Source organism: Pseudonaja textilis, chromosome 5 (genome assembly GCF_049901715.1).
Source record: "Pseudonaja textilis isolate UNSWEBS1 chromosome 5, rPseTex1.2, whole genome shotgun sequence".
Classification (NCBI taxonomy): Eukaryota; Metazoa; Chordata; class Lepidosauria; order Squamata; family Elapidae; genus Pseudonaja; species Pseudonaja textilis.
In genome coordinates, this window is record NC_141994.1 from 45741092 (window position 1) to 45763133 (window position 22042).

Genomic DNA, 22042 nt, shown 5'->3' on the forward strand with positions numbered 1-22042 from the left:
TAAAGGTACAACATGCCTGCTGAAATGGAAGTAGTGTCCAGTGCAGGGGTGTAAAACTCACGTCATCATGGCAGTGTCATGTGACGTATTGAGACTTTTCCCCCTTTTGCTAAACCAGGCATGGGCGTGGCCAGCATGTGATGCATCCAGCCTGTGGGCCAGGAGTTTGACAGTCCTGGTCCAGAGTGTAGTCAATTTAAATGAGTTTAGTTTGCCATTATATCAAATAATAGGCAAAGGAAATAATGGCTTTTCCCCATCTCTTTTGAACTGACTCATTGGCTATGTGTTGATGTCAGGATTTGCTCACTTTGCACTTTCTGGGAGCTGGTTAATCAACATATACAGGCACACACCTAGAGAGCAGTACAGCACATGTGGATGGTGTTGTTGTACCTTAGGATTCTTAACTCTTAATGAATGTATATTTTATGTACATTGAGAGCATATGCACCAAGACAAATTCCTTGTGTGTCCAATCACACTTGGCCAATAAAGAATTCTATCTATCTATCTATCTATCTATCTATCTATCTATCTATCTATCTATCTATCTATCTATCTATCCATCTATCTATCCACAAGCCCAGTGCCCTCAAGTATATGCAAGTTTTTAATATGTGGAAATAGGCATACATGGCATATTGTGGCATGCTGATTTCCCAGAAGCTCACATTTTACAGTTTGAAGATACTGTATATTTATTTATATGTTATTTATATTTTGTGTTTCAAGACCACACATCTCCCTCAAGGAGGTGTTATACCATATATCAATATTTCATACCTAAAATGTGCCATTTGATAATTATTCTACCTCAATTGTCTTGGTGTCTTCAGAAGGTGAGACCTGACTATTTCATGCAAAAATAATCTTTTGATTGGATGCCTTTGTTCTTACAGCTACAAATAAACTTCTCCATTACAAATATATTTTCTCATCTAGGTAAATCCAACTTTCTGTTATTAAACTTTGAAGCTCCTGCTGTGGTGTATAAATTATGTATTCTTGTGATCTTTGTATCTTTCGTGTAGAAAGTTTTCCTTTCCAATTATTCTTCTATTTTCTTTCAGGAATGAGGCACACTGGGGTGCAAATACCACTGTGAAAAGCCATTTTTATTTATTAAAGCAAATATTTGGGATAATTATTTTGAGGCATTTCTCCAGCATACAAATATATCATATTTTTAATTGTTACTTTCACATTCTTGCTATTTTATATGCTTAATAAAATCCACATGGTTAATTGAACCCCAGAGTTCCTGGGATTTTCATGCCTGCATCAAGATGAGAAGTGCAAGTTTGGTTATGGACTGTGCCAGGCTTCTGATTTCATTCCTTGAATTCATAATTTCCCAAACTCAGATTCCTTGGTTATCATTGCTGTTAAAGATGTGTGTTTATCTTTGCCCCTTAAGGAAGTTAGACAATTGGATCTTGTGTGTCTTTCAAAAAACAGTGTCTCACAAATGTATATTTAAACAATCGTTTTCTTACACGTGCTATCTTTTTATAACAGAATTTTCAGAAGCATTATATATCAAACTTCCTCAAACTGTACTGTACACTTCAATTTTTGTATTCTTGACTACCATAGCTGATGCCTAGAGATTCTCAAAGTTCAATAGAATCAGGAAGTATTAGATAAAGAAAGGCTGATTCACACAGACTTATTTAAAGTCTACATGCTATCAGTTTCTTATATAACCAAGTGTAATTTCCTGCAATTTTCTCCCTTCCTGATATAGGTGAACATAAATAATAAATAATAGACTTCAGGAAAATATTCTAAATTTGTATTAAAGGAAAATATGAAACATGAAGTTTGTTAAGACGTCGTGTTAAAAACTGTCAAAGTTTTAGAAAAATTTACAGAGGAATTTGCTTCTGATTCTATTTAGTGGAGCTTTGTCCCAGAGAAATGTAGCTCTGAGAATTTCTCACTTGGTTAAACTAATGTCAAGCATTGCTGATGCAGAAATAGAAAACAAAGGGAAGGACGTGCTTTTCTTTGAACTGTAATGCAAATAAACATTGCATTAGTTGCATTGCATTAGTACATTCCTGACTGAATCAATCAGGTTAAAGGCATTGTGACATGTGTGTCTCATTGTATCCAATGTGGTGTTTAGAAGTAACAATATGCTTGCCAATATACTCCTTGGCATTTTCTAAGTTCCCTGTTTTACTCAATTTTCTTATAAAATATTCTTTTAATTTAAAAAAATGTGACTGGAAACCCATCACATTGCAAAGCAAAGTATTAGCCTTTAGCAGTTTAGCATAATCTCTGTTTCCTACTATTATTACTACTATTTGTTAAATGTATTTGCTACCTATCTCATAGTGGAGCTTCTCTACAACAATAAAAGGAAGAAATGAAGACTGTAAACTGAACAAAAGTAAAATAATAGAACAATAAAATAAACAATGAAAAAGAACACAATGAGAATACATCAATATGATAACCAAAAAGATTATCTATACTTATCTATTATCTAATACTATGCATTGCTACTCACATTCCACATTGGAGACATCCTTAAAAAATGAAATACCTTATCCTCTTCCCTAACCCAGTTGCTCTGTTTTCTAATCTTGTATAAAAGTAGGAGCCACTTCAGGCAACATGTACAAAATCATTTGTACCCCATGGCCCAGGCTTGCATTTGCTAATCTTCTGGAAAAGAAAAGGAAAAGAAAAGGAAAAAAGAAAAGAAAAGAAGTTGATTATTATAGGATGGCACTGCCAGCTGATCTGATTTATTGTGCTTTTCCAAGCAGCAAATTCTTTAGGAGTGTAATAACTAAGGATTAGCATGTTCCAAAGTTAAAAGCATCGTCTCAACAATAGCAATCATTAAGATGGCCTAGGCTAAAGCACTGCCTTGGCATCCATTCTTGTAATAAAAGCTACATATAATTGAAATAATTGCACACTTTCCCTCCATTTCTGTGCCATTTCTCTTTTCTCTCTTGGGTTCTTTGTCCTCTTTTAAAATATTTTTTTTGAAAAAGTTTTTTATTTTATATTTGTCCTCTTTTAAAATATAAGCTAGAGATCTGTTGTTAGCTGTAAAATTATGTACATAGATGAAGCTATAATGAAGAAATAATGTACAGTAGGAAAATAGAACAGTTAATAGAACTGTGTGTTGTGTAGATTTTAAAGGATGGTCAGAGAGAAGATAGATGGTAGCCAATCATATCGGCTTCATAAACTGGAACAGCAAGTAACCAAAGCTGGGCTGTTATTAGTATTTTGAAATACACACCCAGCAGAATATTTTGTCTCTTAACTTGAACCTATTTATTCAAAAGGGAGATTGTAGCCATGTTTACTTGTTTATTTCCCATCTTTATAAAATGGAGTACATACACTTCGTGGGAAAAACCATATCATTCATGGACCATCCAAAAGTTAAACAGGAATTTTAGTGAGACAGTAGGAATGCTGCTACTCTTCCCAAAGTATTCAGATGTTTCTACTGCTTCCTGTGATATCTTGGGGACACCACAGAAAGGATTTTCTTAGAGCAGTGACTTCTGGGATATACATGACATTAATGAAAATGGTAGTAGTTAGCACTAAAAAAAACCCACTGAGTTTCACAGTTCACTGATTTCTCATTGAGGCCACATTTGAATAATCTCCTCCCTGGTTAAACTTTAACTGTCTTCCTTTCAACACTCAATTGTAATGAAGAACAGAAACAGTTACGATACTGCCTGTTCTCATCAAGGCCTCTGATGGACCGTCACAACATAACCTGCCAACACCCCAGCTTCTGCTACGACCGGCTGATCAACAAATGCCATCGGTGTAGACATATGCAAAGAGGATCCAGGAAAGAGACAAGTAAGGAAAATATAAAATCCCAGGCATAAAAGGGTGGGGTGGAAATAGGAGTCTGGAGGTAGGCTGGAAATGGATTCTAAAAGCAAGAAGACAATCCAGGAGTAGAGAACAATGCATGTTAAATTGCCTTCTTATGCGAGGGGCTCTGCTCTGTGCTTAAGAAGACAATTCTCATCTTATTAGTCCAATTATAAATTCATTTGCATAATAGACTTGTACTTGAGCGGTTGAACCTTAGTTCACAAACACTGAATATATATATATATATATATATATATATATATATATATATATATATATATATATATATATATATATATATTTGCAATAAATAGATGAATGTTTCTTTCAACTCTTATGTAAGCTGAATGAGTTAATGATGTGCCTTTTTAAAGGCATCTTCCTGTTCAATAAAGAATATAAGTGGAAATTTGAGAGAATATTATAGTTACTTTAACAAAAGATATTTAATGAGCATGCACATGGCCGATCCTAAATATCAATTTACTGGAAGATCTACTTCATTGATTTTTTTTTTTTTGCCTCCTAGGAAGCTACCATTTCTCAGTTCTTTTTTGTGTATTCTCCTCTCCCCTGCTTTAAGTAGGGCCCAAAGACACTGAAACATTGATAATAGGTTCGGCTGATGTATGGATGGTAATGATGAGAAGGATTTGGTGATTTCAAAAATCTAAAAAATAGCATCAGTTGGAGTAAGAACCTGATGTGGTATTCAGCAGGTTCTGACCAGTTCTGGAGAACCAGTAGCGGAAATTTTGAGTAGTTTGTAGAACTGGCAAATGTCACCTCTGACTGGAGATTTTACAGTACCTTTCCCCTGCCATGCCCACCAAGCCAAGCCCACAGAACTGGTAGTAAAACATTTTTGAATCCCACCACTGAACTGATGGTCACAAACATCACCATCATTTGGCATATTGGTTACTCAGCATCCTGTCATGGCCCCAGGCATCGATACCTCAAGGTAGGGCTGCCAAAGATGCCTCCTATAATCTAGTGCCAGCAGAAAAGAAGGCCTTCCTTGACCGATTCTAGAAAAAAAAACCAGGCTTTGGTAAAGATAATAGTTAGCTGTCTGGTCTATCTTACTTCAGACTCCTCTATGAGGGAGGATGAAAAGCTACACTGAAGGGAGTTCTTTCAGGTGTCTTCAGCTGGGATTTTACAGGAAGTCATATGCTCTTACATGCTCTGCTTTCCAGCATTCCAAGAAAAGTACAATCATGTTATGGCAGAGCCCACTCCTAAGCATCCCGCATGAAATGGAAACAATTAATAGAGAAAATTCCGCCAGAGTCAAGGGAATGACAGTGAATTATTAGTAGATGCATTTGAGACTCAGAGACAGCTTAGCTTAGCGGTTCCTTCACATTACTTGAGACTTATATTGGTTTCACACGACAAGACTGACAAAGGTAGATTAGAATTGTGAATCAGCCGGTTGTAGAAAACTCAGTCATTGTCCCAGTGTTTTGCGTGAATTAGGTCATAGCATGAAGTCATAACATGGTTTATCTTGAGGGGGAATGCAAAGATGAATGAAGAAATTGTTTTTGGTTAACCTGGGATTAGGCTTAAGCATGTTATGTAACTCCAGTAAAAGAATCTATAAGCAATGGCAGGTAGACTTCAAGTCTGTGGTGTCTCCTTGCTGTTTTATTAGAATAGATGCAAATAGGGCAAATCTCTTTTCAGATTTGTTTAAAATCTGCTTCCCTTCTATAACGTGTGGGTTTCCTTCCTATACATAAAAGGAAAACATGTGTTTCCCTCTTACCCTGCTATATCTATAGGCTTTTATTTTAGATGTTTGATTTATGGTCACTGTCTGGGAGTGCAGAAAATAATTTCGGGTGGTGCAAAACTCATCAAGGTGAATTTTGACTTCCTCTTTCATTTTTAGCAAAGTTAGTTTACCCCTATTTTATTACTGAAGATATGTATGCAAGTATTTTTTTTCTTTTTTATATATTTACAGTATTTTTCTTATTAAATTATAATATAAAATACAAAAATACAAAAGAAAATAGTAGGAAAGATGGGGAGGGACACCCTTTGGTTCAGTAGAATATGATAATAACCAATGGTGGGATTCAATTATTTTTACTACCGGTTCTGTGGGCGTGACTTGGTGGGCATGGCAGGGGAAAGATACTGTAAAATCTCCAGTCAAAGGTGGTATTTGCCAGTTCTCCAAACTATTCAAAATTTCCACTACCGGTTCTGCAGAACAGGTCAGAATATGCTGAATACCATCTCTGATAATAACATCAAACCTTATTTTTTTTAATTTTTACATAACAGTATAAACTAGCCATTTCTATAATAGCAAACCTATTTAATTGGCAAAACCCAAAATCAAAGTTACAAAAGTAAATGTGTTTTTTCCTTAATCAAAGCAGTCAGTTTAGTGCAAAATTCTTTAAGGTGACAACTTCCTCTTTTATTTTTAGCAAAGTTAGCTTATCCCTCTTTCATTAGTGAAGATATGCACGCAAGTATTTATAATGAAGGCTCAAGTGAAATTTTAGTAAGCAGCTGATACCAACAGAGCAGAATTCTAGCATCCTTTTGGTTCTTTCCTCTTCTCTTCAATAAAGAGGAAGAAAATATGCAAATATATCTATTTTAACTGTTGTGATACTTTTTGTACATAAACTCTATACATACCCCTTTTTAGTCTCCTTGAAACAAAATACTCCTTTTCTTTCTTTTTCCCATTTCTATTATCCCATTCTTCATCCAAAACCCATTGCTTCCAATTACAATCTTAAAACATAGAAGCTTTATGATGTAAGTCATTTGTACTGTGGTTCAGTAAGTTAGTCAAGTTCACCCAACACATTGTACCACACACTAATCACAGAATTTACAAACAGTCTTATATCTGGAACAAAACAAAGCCTTATTTCATGATTTAGATCAGCCTTCTTTGTTTTGGCACCTTCCAGATACAGAACATCCAGCCATATGGTTGGGTAAGGATTGTCTGGTGTTTTTTCCTATATGAACTGGTATGATTGTAATGCAACTCTCAAACAGTGAGATGCAGAGGGTGAGAGTGCGTAATTGAGATATTTTGCAATCAGTATGCTTAGTCTTTCACATTTATTTCAAAGGAAACTGCTTTTGGAGTCTCATCCTTCAGATGGGATAGGCAGTGTGTGGTTAAAAAAAAATCAAGATAGTGTCCATGAAGGTGTAACTGAAGCTCCATTTAAGTTTTATGAGTGTTGCATGGGTGTTGGGTATTGGTTGATTTCTGCCAGATAGAAGAGCTCCAAATAAAATGTTCTAAAATAAAGGTTTTGCTTTTCACTAGGACATATTTCCTGTATAAGTGGAAAAATAATAGTTGTCCTATAAAGGAAATCATTGTATTTAACTATTTGGTATCTATTTTCAGTCTTCTACTTCCTAGACATAGCAAATTTGAGGGGTCACACACAGCCTGAGCTCAAAACATTATGAGTAAAATTGTAAATAAATAAAATAGCTGCAATAAGAACATACCAGTTGGCTCTTTGCAGCTACCCACATATTTAATCTTAAGGTGGTGAGCTTGCTTATTATTTGTTATGTATTCTAATGTAATATATATTTATGTAAATAAAAAACAGATTGTTAAAGTTCTACTCTGAAGCAGATGAAATGCGAATCTACAGCATGATTTATTAACTAAAACAGATTTTCTGGGGTGAATCACTAGCCTTGTTCACTTTTGCTGTTAGGTTTATTTCTATCTGGAAGGAAACCACAGCCAATGATTTGTCTTTCTGCATATTCTCTTCCTGATTTATACACTACTAAAACTCTTCTGTTTGTTTGCAATTTTTGACTTGGAGAAAACAGTGCATCACAAGGCAATACTTTTTAAATCAATGTATCTCAAAAGGGCTAACTTAAAAAAATATATCCAAAATCAGGGACTCATCAGTCCCAATGGGATTGACATATGACAAAGTTGTGTCTGCTTCAGTGCTTCTGCCCTGCTACACCACCATGATGCCATATCACATGATTATAATTTCCAATGCTGCCATGCTTTAACAGAGGGGACATATGAAACATTTTGATTCTGTTTTGATAGCACAATTGAATCAGTAGCACACTTCTCACTTCATTGTTCCTTTTATTGAATTTGGCATGCCATGAACCAAATTGGAACCCTTCCCTTCACTTTGAAAGAAGAAACATCTCTGTTAAGGTGACCCACTTAGAACTGTTGTTTCCCTCCACAGCTACTGTATTTGGAACAACCTCCATTACAACCCAACCAGTGCAAGTTCATCCTGGAAACCAACATTGTTCAGCTTTAATATTTGTTTTCTGTGCTTTTGTGGTGCTAGTAATCATCATGGCAACATTATGGCTTGTAATCATGAAACAAAGACGGAAGAGAAGGAGAAAAACTGGAAAGAATTCCCAAGGTACGTATTAACAACACTTCAGATAATCCACTTGATTTCATTTAGCCTAACTCTTTCCAACCAGATACAGTGTACTCAAGATTGGTTGGATTATAGAAACTGCAGTCTATCAGTTTAAATACACCATGTTGAAAAAGGTTTATCTAATCTAGTCTTACACACAATTGAGCAATGTGTGAACCCAATGACTGTTTTCTTCCTCTCACTTTTTAAATATTCTAAATGAAAAAAAGGAATCCAGAGAGATCCTACCCTGGGGATGGTGAACTATATTGGTGAATTTTAAGTTTACAAAAATTTTGTTTTAAGTAGACTGTTGAAATTCACCACACAGGCTTCTTTTCTAACCACATCCACATGAAATGTGTCATGACATCATGAAGCAGCTCCATCATTTCGTACTTGTGTCAATATTCCACACAAATATGTAAGGGGCAGAGTTTGTGACACATTTCACAATGCAATCTTCATCACTTTCCTTCCTTAGTCCCCTTCTGGGGATCTGGAGCCAACTACAACTTCTCAATATGTCCTTGCATAAATGTTCAGATATAGAACTAGGATTATATGCCTTTTTTCACAGAATCTACTCTTCTTTTCTCCTGCATTCTTGTTTAATAGTCATATTGGGGATATTTTAGTTACTACCATAGGGACCATAAAAATATCACAATTAAACAGTGGGAATTAGCAGAAGATTATACATTTTTCTATTTCTGTTTTTTCTATTTTTTCTTTTTAAAATGTACATTCATTTATTACTATGATTTAATAATTAAAATTATTATCTATTCGTCAATTATCAGTTTAGATTTTTTAAAATTCAGGTTCTAGTCTAGGAATTATGGAGGTTTAATTGTAGTATTTAGGAAATTCCAAGCAAGCTAGTTGGTGATGTCAAATCCAGACAATTTAAAACTTCCAAATACTTGGTAAATTTCTTTGGTATAACTCCAAGTGCGGCAATTGCTTCTGGTATTATTTGTTTTTATTTTGTTTGTTTATATCCGGCCTTTGTTATTTTTACAAATAACTCACGGTGGCAAAAATATTCCTCCTATTTTCCCTTCAACAACAATCCTGTGAGGTGAATTGGGTTGAGAGAGAAAGACCGTCCCAAAGTCAACTGCTGGCTTTCATGGCTAAGATGAGACTTGAACTCACGGTCTCTTGCTTTCTTGCATGGTATCTTTGTAGTTTACATTTTTATGACTTTATAATATAAAATACAAAAGCAAATAGTGGGACAAATAGGGAAGGGAAAGGGGAAAGAAGTGTAGAAAAGAAAGGTAGAAAAGAAAACGAAAAAGCTGACTTCTGACTCCCTCTGGTGTAGCAGAATATAGAAGTAACTTCAAACCTCAACTTTTTACTTTTTAATAATAATAATAATAATAGTATAATGTAGCCATTTCTAGCTAATCAGCTAGCCAAATCTAGCTAATCAGTAAAACGCAAAATCAAAGTTTCATTTTTTTCCACCTCAAGCACAAAGTCCAGAAGTGGTTTCCAAGTACACACAAAAGTACTTACGTTTTTTCTTTGATCAAAGCAATTTAGCCATCAGTTTAACCATTTCTGCTAACTCCATCAACTTTTGCAGCCATTGTGGGGATCAAGATCCCATTGTGGGGATCAAAATGTCCTTCCATTTTTGCACATAAAGTAGTCTTGCTGCAGTTAATACATATAACATCAAAGTTCCCCCCCCAAAAGTTTTTTTTACATTAAACCCAAAAGAAAAATTTCTGGTTTTATCTTTATGTTCACTTTAAGAATTTTCTGTATTAGAATATGAATCCTACTCCAATATTTCTTTGCTTTAACACATGTCCACCATAAATGATAAAAGGTCCCTTTACATTTACGTTTCCAACATTCATTTAAAATACCTTTAAACATTCTGGATAACTTGTCTGGTGTTAATTACCAGTGATATATCATCTTATAGAATTTTTTTTAATTGAAATTTAAAGTAAATTTTAAAACTTTCATCCACATACTCTTCCATAATTGTTCAAGCATAACATTATATCCAAAATTCCTTGCCCACTGAATCATGTTCACTTTCTAAATCCAATTTCAGTAACATTTTATAGAACTTAGCTTAACTACCACACACCAAGTAAGATTTCCAATTCATTTGTAATAAAGTCAAATTCATGACTCTTTTAATCTAATTTAAACATTTCTTTCAATTGTAAATATGTAAACTAATGTGAGACATTCTGATTCTAACTATTCCTTAGGCTTGAGGGTAGGATCACCAAAATTAAAATATATTATTTTACCATGTCTCCCAGTCCAGCTTCACCACCACTTCTTTTCTGAAAAAGGCTTCCCACAGGGGAACACCCAAGGAGGCATCTTTGTAGAAAACATTGTTTTATATTTATTTCAAACTCTTAGAATGGCATGTCTAACAAAATGGTTGTTAAAATCAACATTTACTTTATCTTTGTCATACCATGAACAACCGTGCCATCCAAACATTAGTTCATGACCTTCTAAATCAAGTAGTCTCTTATTTTGGAGATTCACTCACTCTTTTAGCAGACTAAACAGCAAGCATTGAAATACAGCAAATCTGGTGAACCCAACCCCCCTCTTTTCTTAGCATCTTGCAGTAGTTTATATCTAATTCTTGGGTTTTTCCCTTGTCACATAAATTTGGAAATATCCCCCTGCCATTGTTTAAATGGAGTATCAGTTGCAAGCATTGGTAATGTCTGAAACAGAAAAAAACATCTTGCTGGCAAAACATTCATCTCAATTACAGAGATTCTACCCAATAGTGATAAGTCACACCATCTCAGTAAGTCCTTTTTAATATCATTCCAAAGAGGCAAATAATTATTTTAAAATGGTTTTGTGTTTGTGTTTTGTCAACATAACCCCCAAATAGTTCACCTTTTTCTCGATCCTAAAACCAAACTTTTTAGTCAATCTATCACAGTCCTGAGAGGACATGTTTTTAATCAGCATTGTTGTTTTCTGTTTATTTATTTTAAAACCTGTTAAAGCCCCAAACTCATTTAATGTCCTCATCAATTATTCTATATTGGGTTTTTTTGGTCTTGCAGGAATATAACCAAATAATCAGCAAATACCCTTAATTTATAAACTTCTATCTTGATACTTATACTTGTTATTTTCTCACCTTGCTTGATTATCCCTGTTCAAAACTTTCAACACCAAAAAAAAGTAACGAAGGAGTGAAGGAGCATCCTTGTCTCACATCCTTTTGAATTTCACATGAATTAGTTAAACCACCATTGATAACTATTTTTTCTTGTTGTGATATATAAACAGCTTTGACCCCTTGAATGAAATTCTCTCCAAAGTCCATTTCCTCTGCACTCGTAACATAAAACCCCAATTTAGATTTTCAAAGGCCTTCTCTGCATCTAAAGATATTAGCGCTGTTTCTTATTATGATATTGTAAATATTCAATAATATTCAAAACAGTCCTCACTTTATCCCTGTCTTTTTAGCAGAAAGCCTGATTGGTCTTCATGAATATATGCCTCTAAAATAGTCTTTCTGCCAAAAATGCAGCAAAGAGTTTGTTGTCCATGTTTAATAATGAAATTGGCATGTAATTCTTTGTTTTCATAGCATTTTGATCTTCCTTCAGTAGCAACACAATATTAGCATCTTTCCACATTTGAGGTATGTTTCCCTCCTGTAATATATTGTTCATTATATCCTTTAGTGGCTGAAGAAGTTTCTCTTCAAAGCATTTATGGTATAATACTGGCTTGTAAGGCCATCTGGGCCTGGGGCGTTACCTGATTTCAAATTTTTAATAGCTTCTGATATTTGAAAAACAGTCATTGGGTCATTCATAAGTTGTCTCTGAGTTTGTGAAAGTTTAGGCAACCGTTGTCTTAACAGATATTCATCTATTTTAGACATCTCTACTGCTTTTTATCTAACTTCTGCTTTCTCACATGGTATTTTAACCATTAGACCAAACTGGCTTAGAGTCTTCCAGTTGTTTGAATTTCAATATGCAAATCTCAATGTTTTGTTCCTTTTTATATTTGTTTTTCATCGATGCTACTATCTTCTAGCATTTCTATATCTACGAACCACATTTTTTCAATAATAGTAATCCTGGTATATTGGGTCTGCCAATTTAAAATTTAAAATCTCACATAATCCTGACCTCATTTTCTAAATTTTTCAAGCATGTAACTTTCATGAATTCCAATAAACAATTCTAACATATTATTGCTTAAACTCAGTTGGGCAATTTTACTATGGCCAGCAATAAGGTGTTCAACAGCTTCATATTTAATGTTTGAGCTGTTGATTCAGTTCTAGAGAGGAATTATTGAATATGTCATTTGTACTTCTATAACTGTCTGGTTCGGTACAGCAACCAGACAGGTACTGACTTCAACTGATAGTTAGGAGTGCAGATTTTTTTTAAAAATAAACTTTATTAAATTTTACAATTAAAATACATAAACAACACACAAACAGATTGGGAAAGAAAGAAGAACAAAAAGGGAAAAGGGGTAAATGATTAAAAATGATTACATCATCAACAGTTTGTGGTTCCTTATTTATCTCTTTATTTTGTGCCATATTTGCAATTAATCTTTAGTGCAAATATCTAATTACTACTATTAACACTCTTCATTCACTAATTATTATTATTATTATACAGTCGATCTTTGATCAATCCACTCATACCAACAGTTCCAACTCATATAGTAGTCTGATGCTTCTTTATTTTTTAGTGCTAGAGTTAATTTATTCATTTCTGCACAGCTTGGTATTTTCTGAATAATCATTCCTTCAGGTGGAGTATGGGGTTTTTTCCAGCATTGTGCGAAAGCCAATCTAGCTTCCGTCAATATATGTAATATTATATATATTTAACCTCTTTTGGGGAATTGTCTGTTGAGAATCCCTAATAGGAAGAATTCTGGTTTAAATTCAATCTGCTCAGATATAATTTTCTCCATCCATTTTTTTATTCTCAGCCAATAACTTTGGGTTTCTGTACAAGACCACCACCTGTTCCTTCTTTCTTTTTACACTTCCAGCATTTAGGGCTCATGTTGGGAAACATATTCGCTAATCTCGAAGGGGGTAGATGCCATCTATAGAACATTTTATAAGAGTTTTCTTTATATGATGCCGATTTTGTAATTTTATTGTTTCTATTCCAGATCTTCTTCCATTCTGTTAGAGTAATGCTACAGCCTATATTCCTACTCCAAGCTATCATATTACCTTTAACTGTTTCTTTGTCTAATTCTATCTCTAATAGATAATTGTAAAATTTTGTTATATTTTTTTTATCTGGGCCTAATAGAATTTTATCTAATTGTTATGGTTATTATAGATTCTGAAGTCTTTCATGTCCTGTCTATATCTATTCTGGACTTGGAGATATGCCCATCGGTCAATTCGTAACCCTTGATCCTGGAGGTCTTGCCATAATTTCAAATTTCCTTGTATATCCAATAGGTCTTTATACTTTAACATCTTATTAATGTCCAAATTATTCAGGTGGATCATTGCCTCCATTGTTGAGAGACAGATCGGGACCTTTAAATAGTGTTTTTTTCTTATTTTGTTCCAATTGGCCAATAGAGAATCTCTAATTGAATGTCTATGAAAATATTTTTGTTTGGTTTTTCCCATATCCCATAGGAAGGCACGCCACCCCCTCTGTAAATCACGGCCTTCTAAAATTAGTATTCTTTTATTAGATAGGTTCACCCAATCTTTCAACTATACTAAGGAAGCTGCACAGTGGTATAACTCCCAATTTGGGAGGGCCATACCTCCCCTGCTCGTAATATCTTGCATTGCTTTTAGGTTTATTCTCGTTTTTTTCCCTTACCAAATACATTTTGCAATTATTCTATTAAGTTCCGCAAAATTGTTTTTGTGTATTTTAATTGGTATTGTCTGAAATAAATAGATGAATTTAGGGAGAATGGACATTTTAATAGTAGCAATCCTCCCTAATAGGGAAAGTTGCAGTTTAACCCATGTCCTTAGATCTTTCTTTACCAATTGTAATAATTTGTCGTAGTTATTTTCCATTATCATCTTACATTGTGCCGTCAACCATATTCCTAAGTATTTGATTTTTTTTACCACTTGTTGTCCCATCATCTCTTCTAGTTCTGATTTCTGTTCTTCTGTTAACTTTTTAGTTATCAATTTCATTTTCTTTCTATTAATTTTAAGTCCTGCAACTATTCCAAATTGTTCTAACTCATTCAACAGTTTCTGTCCTTTTTCTATTGGGTCCTCAATAAAGAAGACCATGTCATCAGCAAATAATTGCAATTTATACTCTTCTTTCTTAATCTTTAACCCCATTATTTCCGGATTCTGTCTGATTCGAGTTAGTAGTGTTTCCAAAGATAGTATGAAGAGCGGGGGAGATAATGGACATCCCAGGACTGCAGATTTTTTTTTTGCAACTAGCCTGCTTTACAGGGAGGACTTGTATACTGCAGAAGGAGGGCTGAGAAAATATCTACAGATCTCTCACATCCTGAACATAAATTGTTTTAACTTCTACCCTCAGGATGCCACTATAGACCATTGCATGCCAAAACAACTAGACACAAAGACAATTCCCCCCCACCCCAGGCCATCAATCTGCTAAACACCTAATTCCCACAGCATTGTCTTATGCCTAAGGATATTTGCCCATGTAGTAGGGATGTGTTACTATTATCCTTCTCTGTGACTATTTTACATTGGTTCTGTCTTGTATTTTTCCACAAGAAGAAATCTTGCTGGAAAGCACGTATTCAGCTCAGCAGGGAAGCACTGACAGGGAGGAAGTTAAATAAAAGAATAACCCCAGACAAGAATGTGTATTCCAAGGAGATATGCCTGTCTATAGGAGTTACAAAATAACAGCTATAGAGTATGTGACTCATGTCACGTAAACTGGTCTAAAAAGATTAACATTGTATCTCTTTACCTTTCTGTAAATTTCCTCTTTCACCCCCTCCCTTGAATTAGCACAATAAAAGAGGACAGCAAAAAGCCTGGGGGAGGAGAAAGGAGAGGCAGAAGAAAGGAGCAGGAGAAGAAGCAGAGAGCCTGGACATTTTCCATCTGTTCCAGGGCAGCCAGGGAATCCCATCTCCCCCAGGCTCAAGTGTTGCCTCATTTTGAAGATTTCTTGTGTTTTGTGTGTTTTATTTCTTGTGCTTGCTTGGCAATCACTCTGGTGAGAGTCTTGCCTAGCCTCACCCTTGCGAGGGTCCCATGCTATCTCGCCCTTGCGAGGGCTATTTTCTCACCCTTGTGAGGGTTACTTTAAACTTCGTCCTTGCGAGGACTAATTCACCCTTGCGAGGGTCCCACTGTCTTGCCCTTGCGAGGGCTACTTTAAATCTCACCCTTGCGAGGGTTATTCTCTAAGAGGAATTCAGCAATCAACCAGAAAGGCGAAACAACAGACCGGTCGCTCAACGCGACAGCTGGGGGCTCGTCCGGGATCTCTAATCGTCCGGGATCTCTAATCGTCCGGGATCTCTAATCGTCTGGGATCCCTTCGCCTTTCAGGTTCCAAGGTGTGACTTTTGTCTAGAAGTGCATCTTCTTCACCCCATTCTTATTCGCCTGGAATAGGCTACGTCGACAAAAAAGGTAAGAATGGGCTCCTCGATTTCTCAAGTTTCGTCAGGGCATAGGGACGAACTTTATAATCTAGTGAAGAAAGCTAATTCCTTTCAAAAAACCAATGGTACCACTGTGTACCCTATTTCTAAGAAATCTTTAAATAAATTTATAATTTATATTGAGGCACACTGTCCAGCCTATCCATCTGCTGGAACTCTTAGTCATTCTCACTGGGAAAAATTAGGAAAATATTTACATAAAGTTCCCAGAGCTCCCATGGATATACTTATTTCTTGGAGAGCAATAATGGCTGCTATAACGACTATATATCCTCCTTCTAGTCTTCCTGAAAATTCCTTTTCTCCTGTTTCTTCTGACTCCCACTCTTCTAATTCAAAAACTTCTAAGCCTCTTGCAGCTCATTTGGAATCAAACTCTTCCTTACCACCTCCTTATTCAGATATTTCTTCCCCCCCTCCTCCTGCTCTTCCTTCTCTTTCTGATTCTCCTGTTATGAATCCTATGGGAGGAATCATAACCAATCTTTTGTCATCACCTCTATCTTTAGAAACAGAAGAACCTTCTGCTTATCCTATGACTATCATCTCTGGGGGAGGAGGCAATGTTCATAGTAACATTGAGTTTAAAGTTTTGAAAAATATAAAAGATGCAGTTACAACTTATGGATTGCATTCTCCTTTTACCAGGGGAATACTTGATTCTTTGGTTACAGCTAATACAGTTATGTTATTGTATGATTGGAAAATGCTTTTTTCTATGCTTATGACTCCAGCACAATATGTTGTGTGGCAATCTGAATATGAAAAAGCTATTGAGGCTGAAATCCGTAGGGGTTTGCCTGCTGGAGTAACTGAAAATCAGTTACTGGGGAAAGGTCAATTTTCTACTCTAGCACAACAACAAAATTCTCCTCGTCGTAGTTTTGCCATTATTCATATGTGTGCTATGAATGCTTTAAAGCGAGTGGATGATTCAGATTCTCAGTCCATTCAAGCATTTTTAAAAATTATGCAGGAACCTGAAGAACCTTATGCTTCATTCATAAGCCGGCTTCAGACAGCCTTAGATAGACAGATAGATAATCCTGTTGCTAAACAAGAATTACTTATAAAATTGGCTTATTCAAATGCTAATCATGATTGTCAAAAAATTCTACAGCCAGTTGCTAATAAGCCAGGAGTGACTTTGGCTGAGTTTTTACAACTCTGTAGAATTGTAGGAACAACTACTCATAAAATGGGTATGCTTGCTAATGCAATCACAGCTTCATTACCAAATCCTAATTCTGCTACCACTTCTCCTCCTGATGCTTTTGCTTTAAAACGCAATGGCAATTGTTTTAACTGTGGCAAGCCAGGACATTTTAAAAATCAATGTCGTAAGCCAGGGGGAGGAGCTGCTTTTCGTGGCCAAAGCAGAGGTCCACCCTCTTCAATTAAACCAAAAACTATCTGTCCTCGCTGCAGGAAAGGCTATCATTGGGCTTCAAATTGTTATTCTAATCCTTCTCCTTCACAGCCTTCGGGAAACTAATTGAGGGGTCTTCAGCTAGCCCCGCCACAAAGGCTGAACTAACTGCCACAACTTTTCCTGTGGTATTGTTAGAGGATCTTGTGTATGATGATCCTGGTGCTGTTTTTACTTTTCTTGCTGACACTGTTACCTTTATTTTTAAAGATAATCTCCTTTCTGCATGTAATTATGTTTTCCAACACAATGGTAGCTTTCTTTCGCCTACTTCTGACATTACTGTTCACTATTACTATTCTCCTTGTTTAATATTTTTAACTATACATGTTACTCTATCTACTATAGGATCTTATTCTTGCTTAGGATTTTTTCACAATCACACATACTTTAATCACACTGTTCTATTACTTTCCACTCCTTCACCGGCATCTCCTCCACTATCCTCTGCTTTTCCTACATTGCCATCTCAAGCTAATTCTGAGACAACTTTTCCTGGAGACAAACTGCAATGGCATCTTCGTTGCTGCTTTCCACCCTGTGATGTCACCAAATGCATATTGCATCATTCATCTTCCTGGGTTCCTGTTCACTACAAAACACCTGTCGTGCGAAGATGCCACCTCATCCCTGATGACACTCATCGTAAGACTACAGCTCCCATTCGAGCTCGCCATCTTGGGTATCCTGTCTTCATCGCTGACAACTCCATCTCTAAGCGGTCTGCATCTCGTGCTGTTCCAAGATTTGGCTATCATCGCCTTCCTCGAAACATACAACCTTCTACAAATGAACATCAACCTCAAAAATATACCTGGACTATCCTTGATTTTCAAGGAAATATTTTAAAGATCACCACTAATTATACTAGATGGCCATGGTTTCCTCAGCTTTTCATGGATTTTGCTGAAATGGGGACAGGAGTAGAAAAATTTGCAGATAAAGAACTACAAGCTGATATATGGGACAAGCAAGGCTCCTGTTCTCCAGCACCTGCTCACAACTTTAGACTATATTTTTGTCCTGCTCACAGTACTGGTGCTTCTCGTGCTGCCTGCGGTGGGGTAGTTGACAGATATTGTAAAAAATGGAGTTGTGTATCCACAGGTCATATCTGGTGGGAAGCACCTACCAAAAATGACTATATTCATATTACCCGTGCTCAAGAACATCTTCCCTGCTCTTCAATGCCTTGTTGTGGACAGAGACTAAATCCACTCAGAATCACATTTACTGCAAAAGGAAAGACACTTACAAAAAAACAATGGATGGTTGGGTTTACTTGGGGAGGACGTCAGTGGGATGGTCTAGGAGATGAAGGGAATATTTTTACAATTCGTCTTTCTATATCTATGTCTAATTATGATATTTCAAGGACAGTCATGGTATCAAAGCATGTTTAATTTTTTCTCCCTGGTTAACAACACTCTTATCAGCCTTAATAGGTCCTCTTGTGTTATTGCTTCTTGCATGTACTATTGGTCCATGTGTAATAGGACGTTTACTAAAATTATTGAGGGATCGTTTGAAAACACTTGACAATGAAATTAACAATACTCAAAAAAAAGTTAGCTTTCTTACATCCAGCATTGAATCAAAAGATCTGGTCAAAAAACCGCTGTTGGAATGGTACTCTGACCAAGAGTCAGAGGAGGAAATAGACATTAATAACTTCTTTTCTCCCAAAGAAAATTTCTTAACTAGGTCCAGCCACGACTCGGGGGATGAGAACTTCTCCTCGTATGAGCTGGTTCTGCAAGGCATCAACAAACCGAAGGGCTTGTTGCCACCTTGTGAGACTACTCTGGAGGAGAAAGAACTCTACCTAGAGTCATGAGCACAAAAAATAAAGAAAGGAGGAATTGTGACTATTTTACATTGGTTCTGTCTTGTATTTTTCCACAAGAAGAAATCTTGCTGGAAAGCACGTATTCAGCTCAGCAGGGAAGCACTGACAGGGAGGAAGTTAAATAAAAGAATAACCCCAGACAAGAATGTGTATTCCAAGGAGATATGCCTGTCTATAGGAGTTACAAAATAACAGCTATAGAGTATGTGACTCATGTCACGTAAACTGGTCTAAAAAGATTAACATTGTATCTCTTTACCTTTCTGTAAATTTCCTCTTTCACCCCCTCCCTTGAATTAGCACAATAAAAGAGGACAGCAAAAAGCCTGGGGGAGGAGAAAGGAGAGGCAGAAGAAAGGAGCAGGAGAAGAAGCAGAGAGCCTGGACATTTTCCATCTGTTCCAGGGCAGCCAGGGAATCCCATCTCCCCCAGGCTCAAGTGTTGCCTCATTTTGAAGATTTCTTGTGTTTTGTGTGTTTTATTTCTTGTGCTTGCTTGGCAATCACTCTGGTGAGAGTCTTGCCTAGCCTCACCCTTGCGAGGGTCCCATGCTATCTCGCCCTTGCGAGGGCTATTTTCTCACCCTTGTGAGGGTTACTTTAAACTTCGTCCTTGCGAGGACTAATTCACCCTTGCGAGGGTCCCACTGTCTTGCCCTTGCGAGGGCTACTTTAAATCTCACCCTTGCGAGGGTTATTCTCTAAGAGGAATTCAGCAATCAACCAGAAAGGCGAAACAACAGACCGGTCGCTCAACGCGACACTTCTCATCTTTCCTATTAACTTCTATTAGTAGCTTATGATTTATGACTGTACCTTATGATTTATGATTTATCACTTTGTTGTTTGTATATATACTGAGAGCTTATGCATTGAAGACAAATTCATTGTGTGTCCATTCACACTTGGCCAATAAATAATGTTTAAATTCTAAAATATTTTACATAAATCTGCATTTGCTATCATTTGAAATATGTTAGTTTTGGTATTACGTTTATTTGCACAGCTGTTCTTGTGTTATCATGATTATTCCTTCAGATAGTTTTTTTTAAGAATTTCAGTTTTCCAGAAAATTTTAATTTGTCTTTTATTATTATATTTTTTATTATTATTAGAAAACGGCAAGTGCGTTTGTTTTTTGGCCAATGAAGCTCAAACAAACCATGACTGCGGACCGGGAGACAATGACCTTAGACAGCTTCGATGCCCACATTTAAATGGTGTTACTATGATCACCCATGATGATGTCTTAAAGGAGAACACGCCCTGTGTTGCACTCACAAGTCAGGAGGTTGAAGTGATTTCCTTGTCTCCCCATGATGAAAATTGCAACTCCTCATTTCCAGTGCCAGCAACTGAACTTGGAGCAACTGTGCTGGTGACTACCAAGACCATTCAGGAGAACATCCTCAGTAAGGAATTGCCATAATTATTCCTTTAAAAGGGCTTAGACTAGCAAATGCAATCTCTCAAACATTATATGGCTCATTATTGGAGGCCGGTCAATTCACGTTGGTATAGTTGTTTTATTGTAACTATAATTTGGAAAATAACAAGTTTTACTTTTAATGAAGTCATCTCTTCAGCTTCCAAAATGTCCAGCTATAACTATGGTGAAATGAGAGGACATAACACACCCAATGCACAAAGATCAGAAAATCTTAGAAAAAAATCATGTTCAAGGGAGTAAAATAATCTTGCCTTAATTTCTGCATTCTGAAACTCACTCAGTAAGATCCTTGTAAATTACTGTATATGCTATAGTTAAAAATGAAATTTATTCATGAAATAAGAAAATAGAGTAAGCATGTAAGTGAAACAATTTTAATTACTAAGAGACACATTTAAGCTGTTGTGCTTTTTTACATAAATGTAACAATGTTAATGAGAGAGCCAGTTTGCTGTAGTGAAAGCATCAGGCTAGAAACAGAAAGACTGTGAGTTCTACTCCTGTCTTCAGCACAAAGCCAGCTAGGTGACCTGGGGCCAGTCACTTACTCTCAATCCTAGGAAGAAGTGGCAAACCATTTCTGGAAAATTCTGTCAAGAAAATTGCAGAGATTAATCTAGGCCAAACTCAAGGCCCGTAGGCCAAATCTGGTCTGCGGGGCTGTCCAGGAAACAGTGAAGGACCGGCTTGCAGTGCCTCTCCCAGCGAAAACTGAGCTCAGGAGGGCTGCACATGGCCCTCCTGGGCTCCATTTTCATTGGAAGTGGCACTGCCGGCCAGTCCTTTGCTTTTCACTGGAAGAGGGATAGCAAAACAAATTAAAAACAAAACAAAAGGAGAAATGGTTCCCCTTTTGCATTTGAGCATCCAAGAAGGGACAGGAACGGAGAAAGGGAAAGAGGACAGACAAAGAAAAAGAAGGAAAATTAGGAAGGCAAAAGAAGGAAAGGGGAAGGAAGAAGAAAGGAGAATGAAGAGGAAAGGAAAAAGAAGAAAAGGAAGGAAGGAAGGAAGGAAGGAAGGAAGGAAGGAAGGAAGGAAGGAAGGAAGGAAGGAAGGAAGGAAGGAAAGAAATTATAATGAAAGGGAGGGAGGGAGGGTCTTAGGGAAGTCCTGCCTTAGCACTTGGCCACCACAGGTACCCCCAACATGAGTCACGTTGAGCCACGTCTACCCTGGCCACGCCTACCCCGCCCCCCCGAAGTCAAATACAACCCTGATGCGGCCCTCAATGCAATAAAGTTTGACACCCTGATCTAGGCAGTCACCCAGAGTCAAAGCTGACTCAAAGGTACAAACAGACAAACAATATTAATGGCAAGTGA

The 22042-nt window shown here is 36.5% G+C and overlaps 1 protein-coding gene across 1 annotated transcript; it reads left to right on the forward strand.

The window, feature by feature from the left end:
* The first annotated feature begins 3697 nt into the window (after window positions 1–3697).
* On the forward strand, window positions 3698–21724 carry LOC113436810 (uncharacterized). Its single transcript, XM_026701483.2, has 3 exons — window positions 3698–3861; window positions 8124–8312; window positions 20383–21724. The coding sequence occupies exons 1-3, from the start codon at window positions 3753–3755 to the stop codon at window positions 20694–20696; spliced, it is 612 nt and encodes a 203-aa protein (XP_026557268.1). The 5' UTR covers window positions 3698–3752; the 3' UTR covers window positions 20697–21724.
* Window positions 21725–22042: the final 318 nt, after the last annotated feature.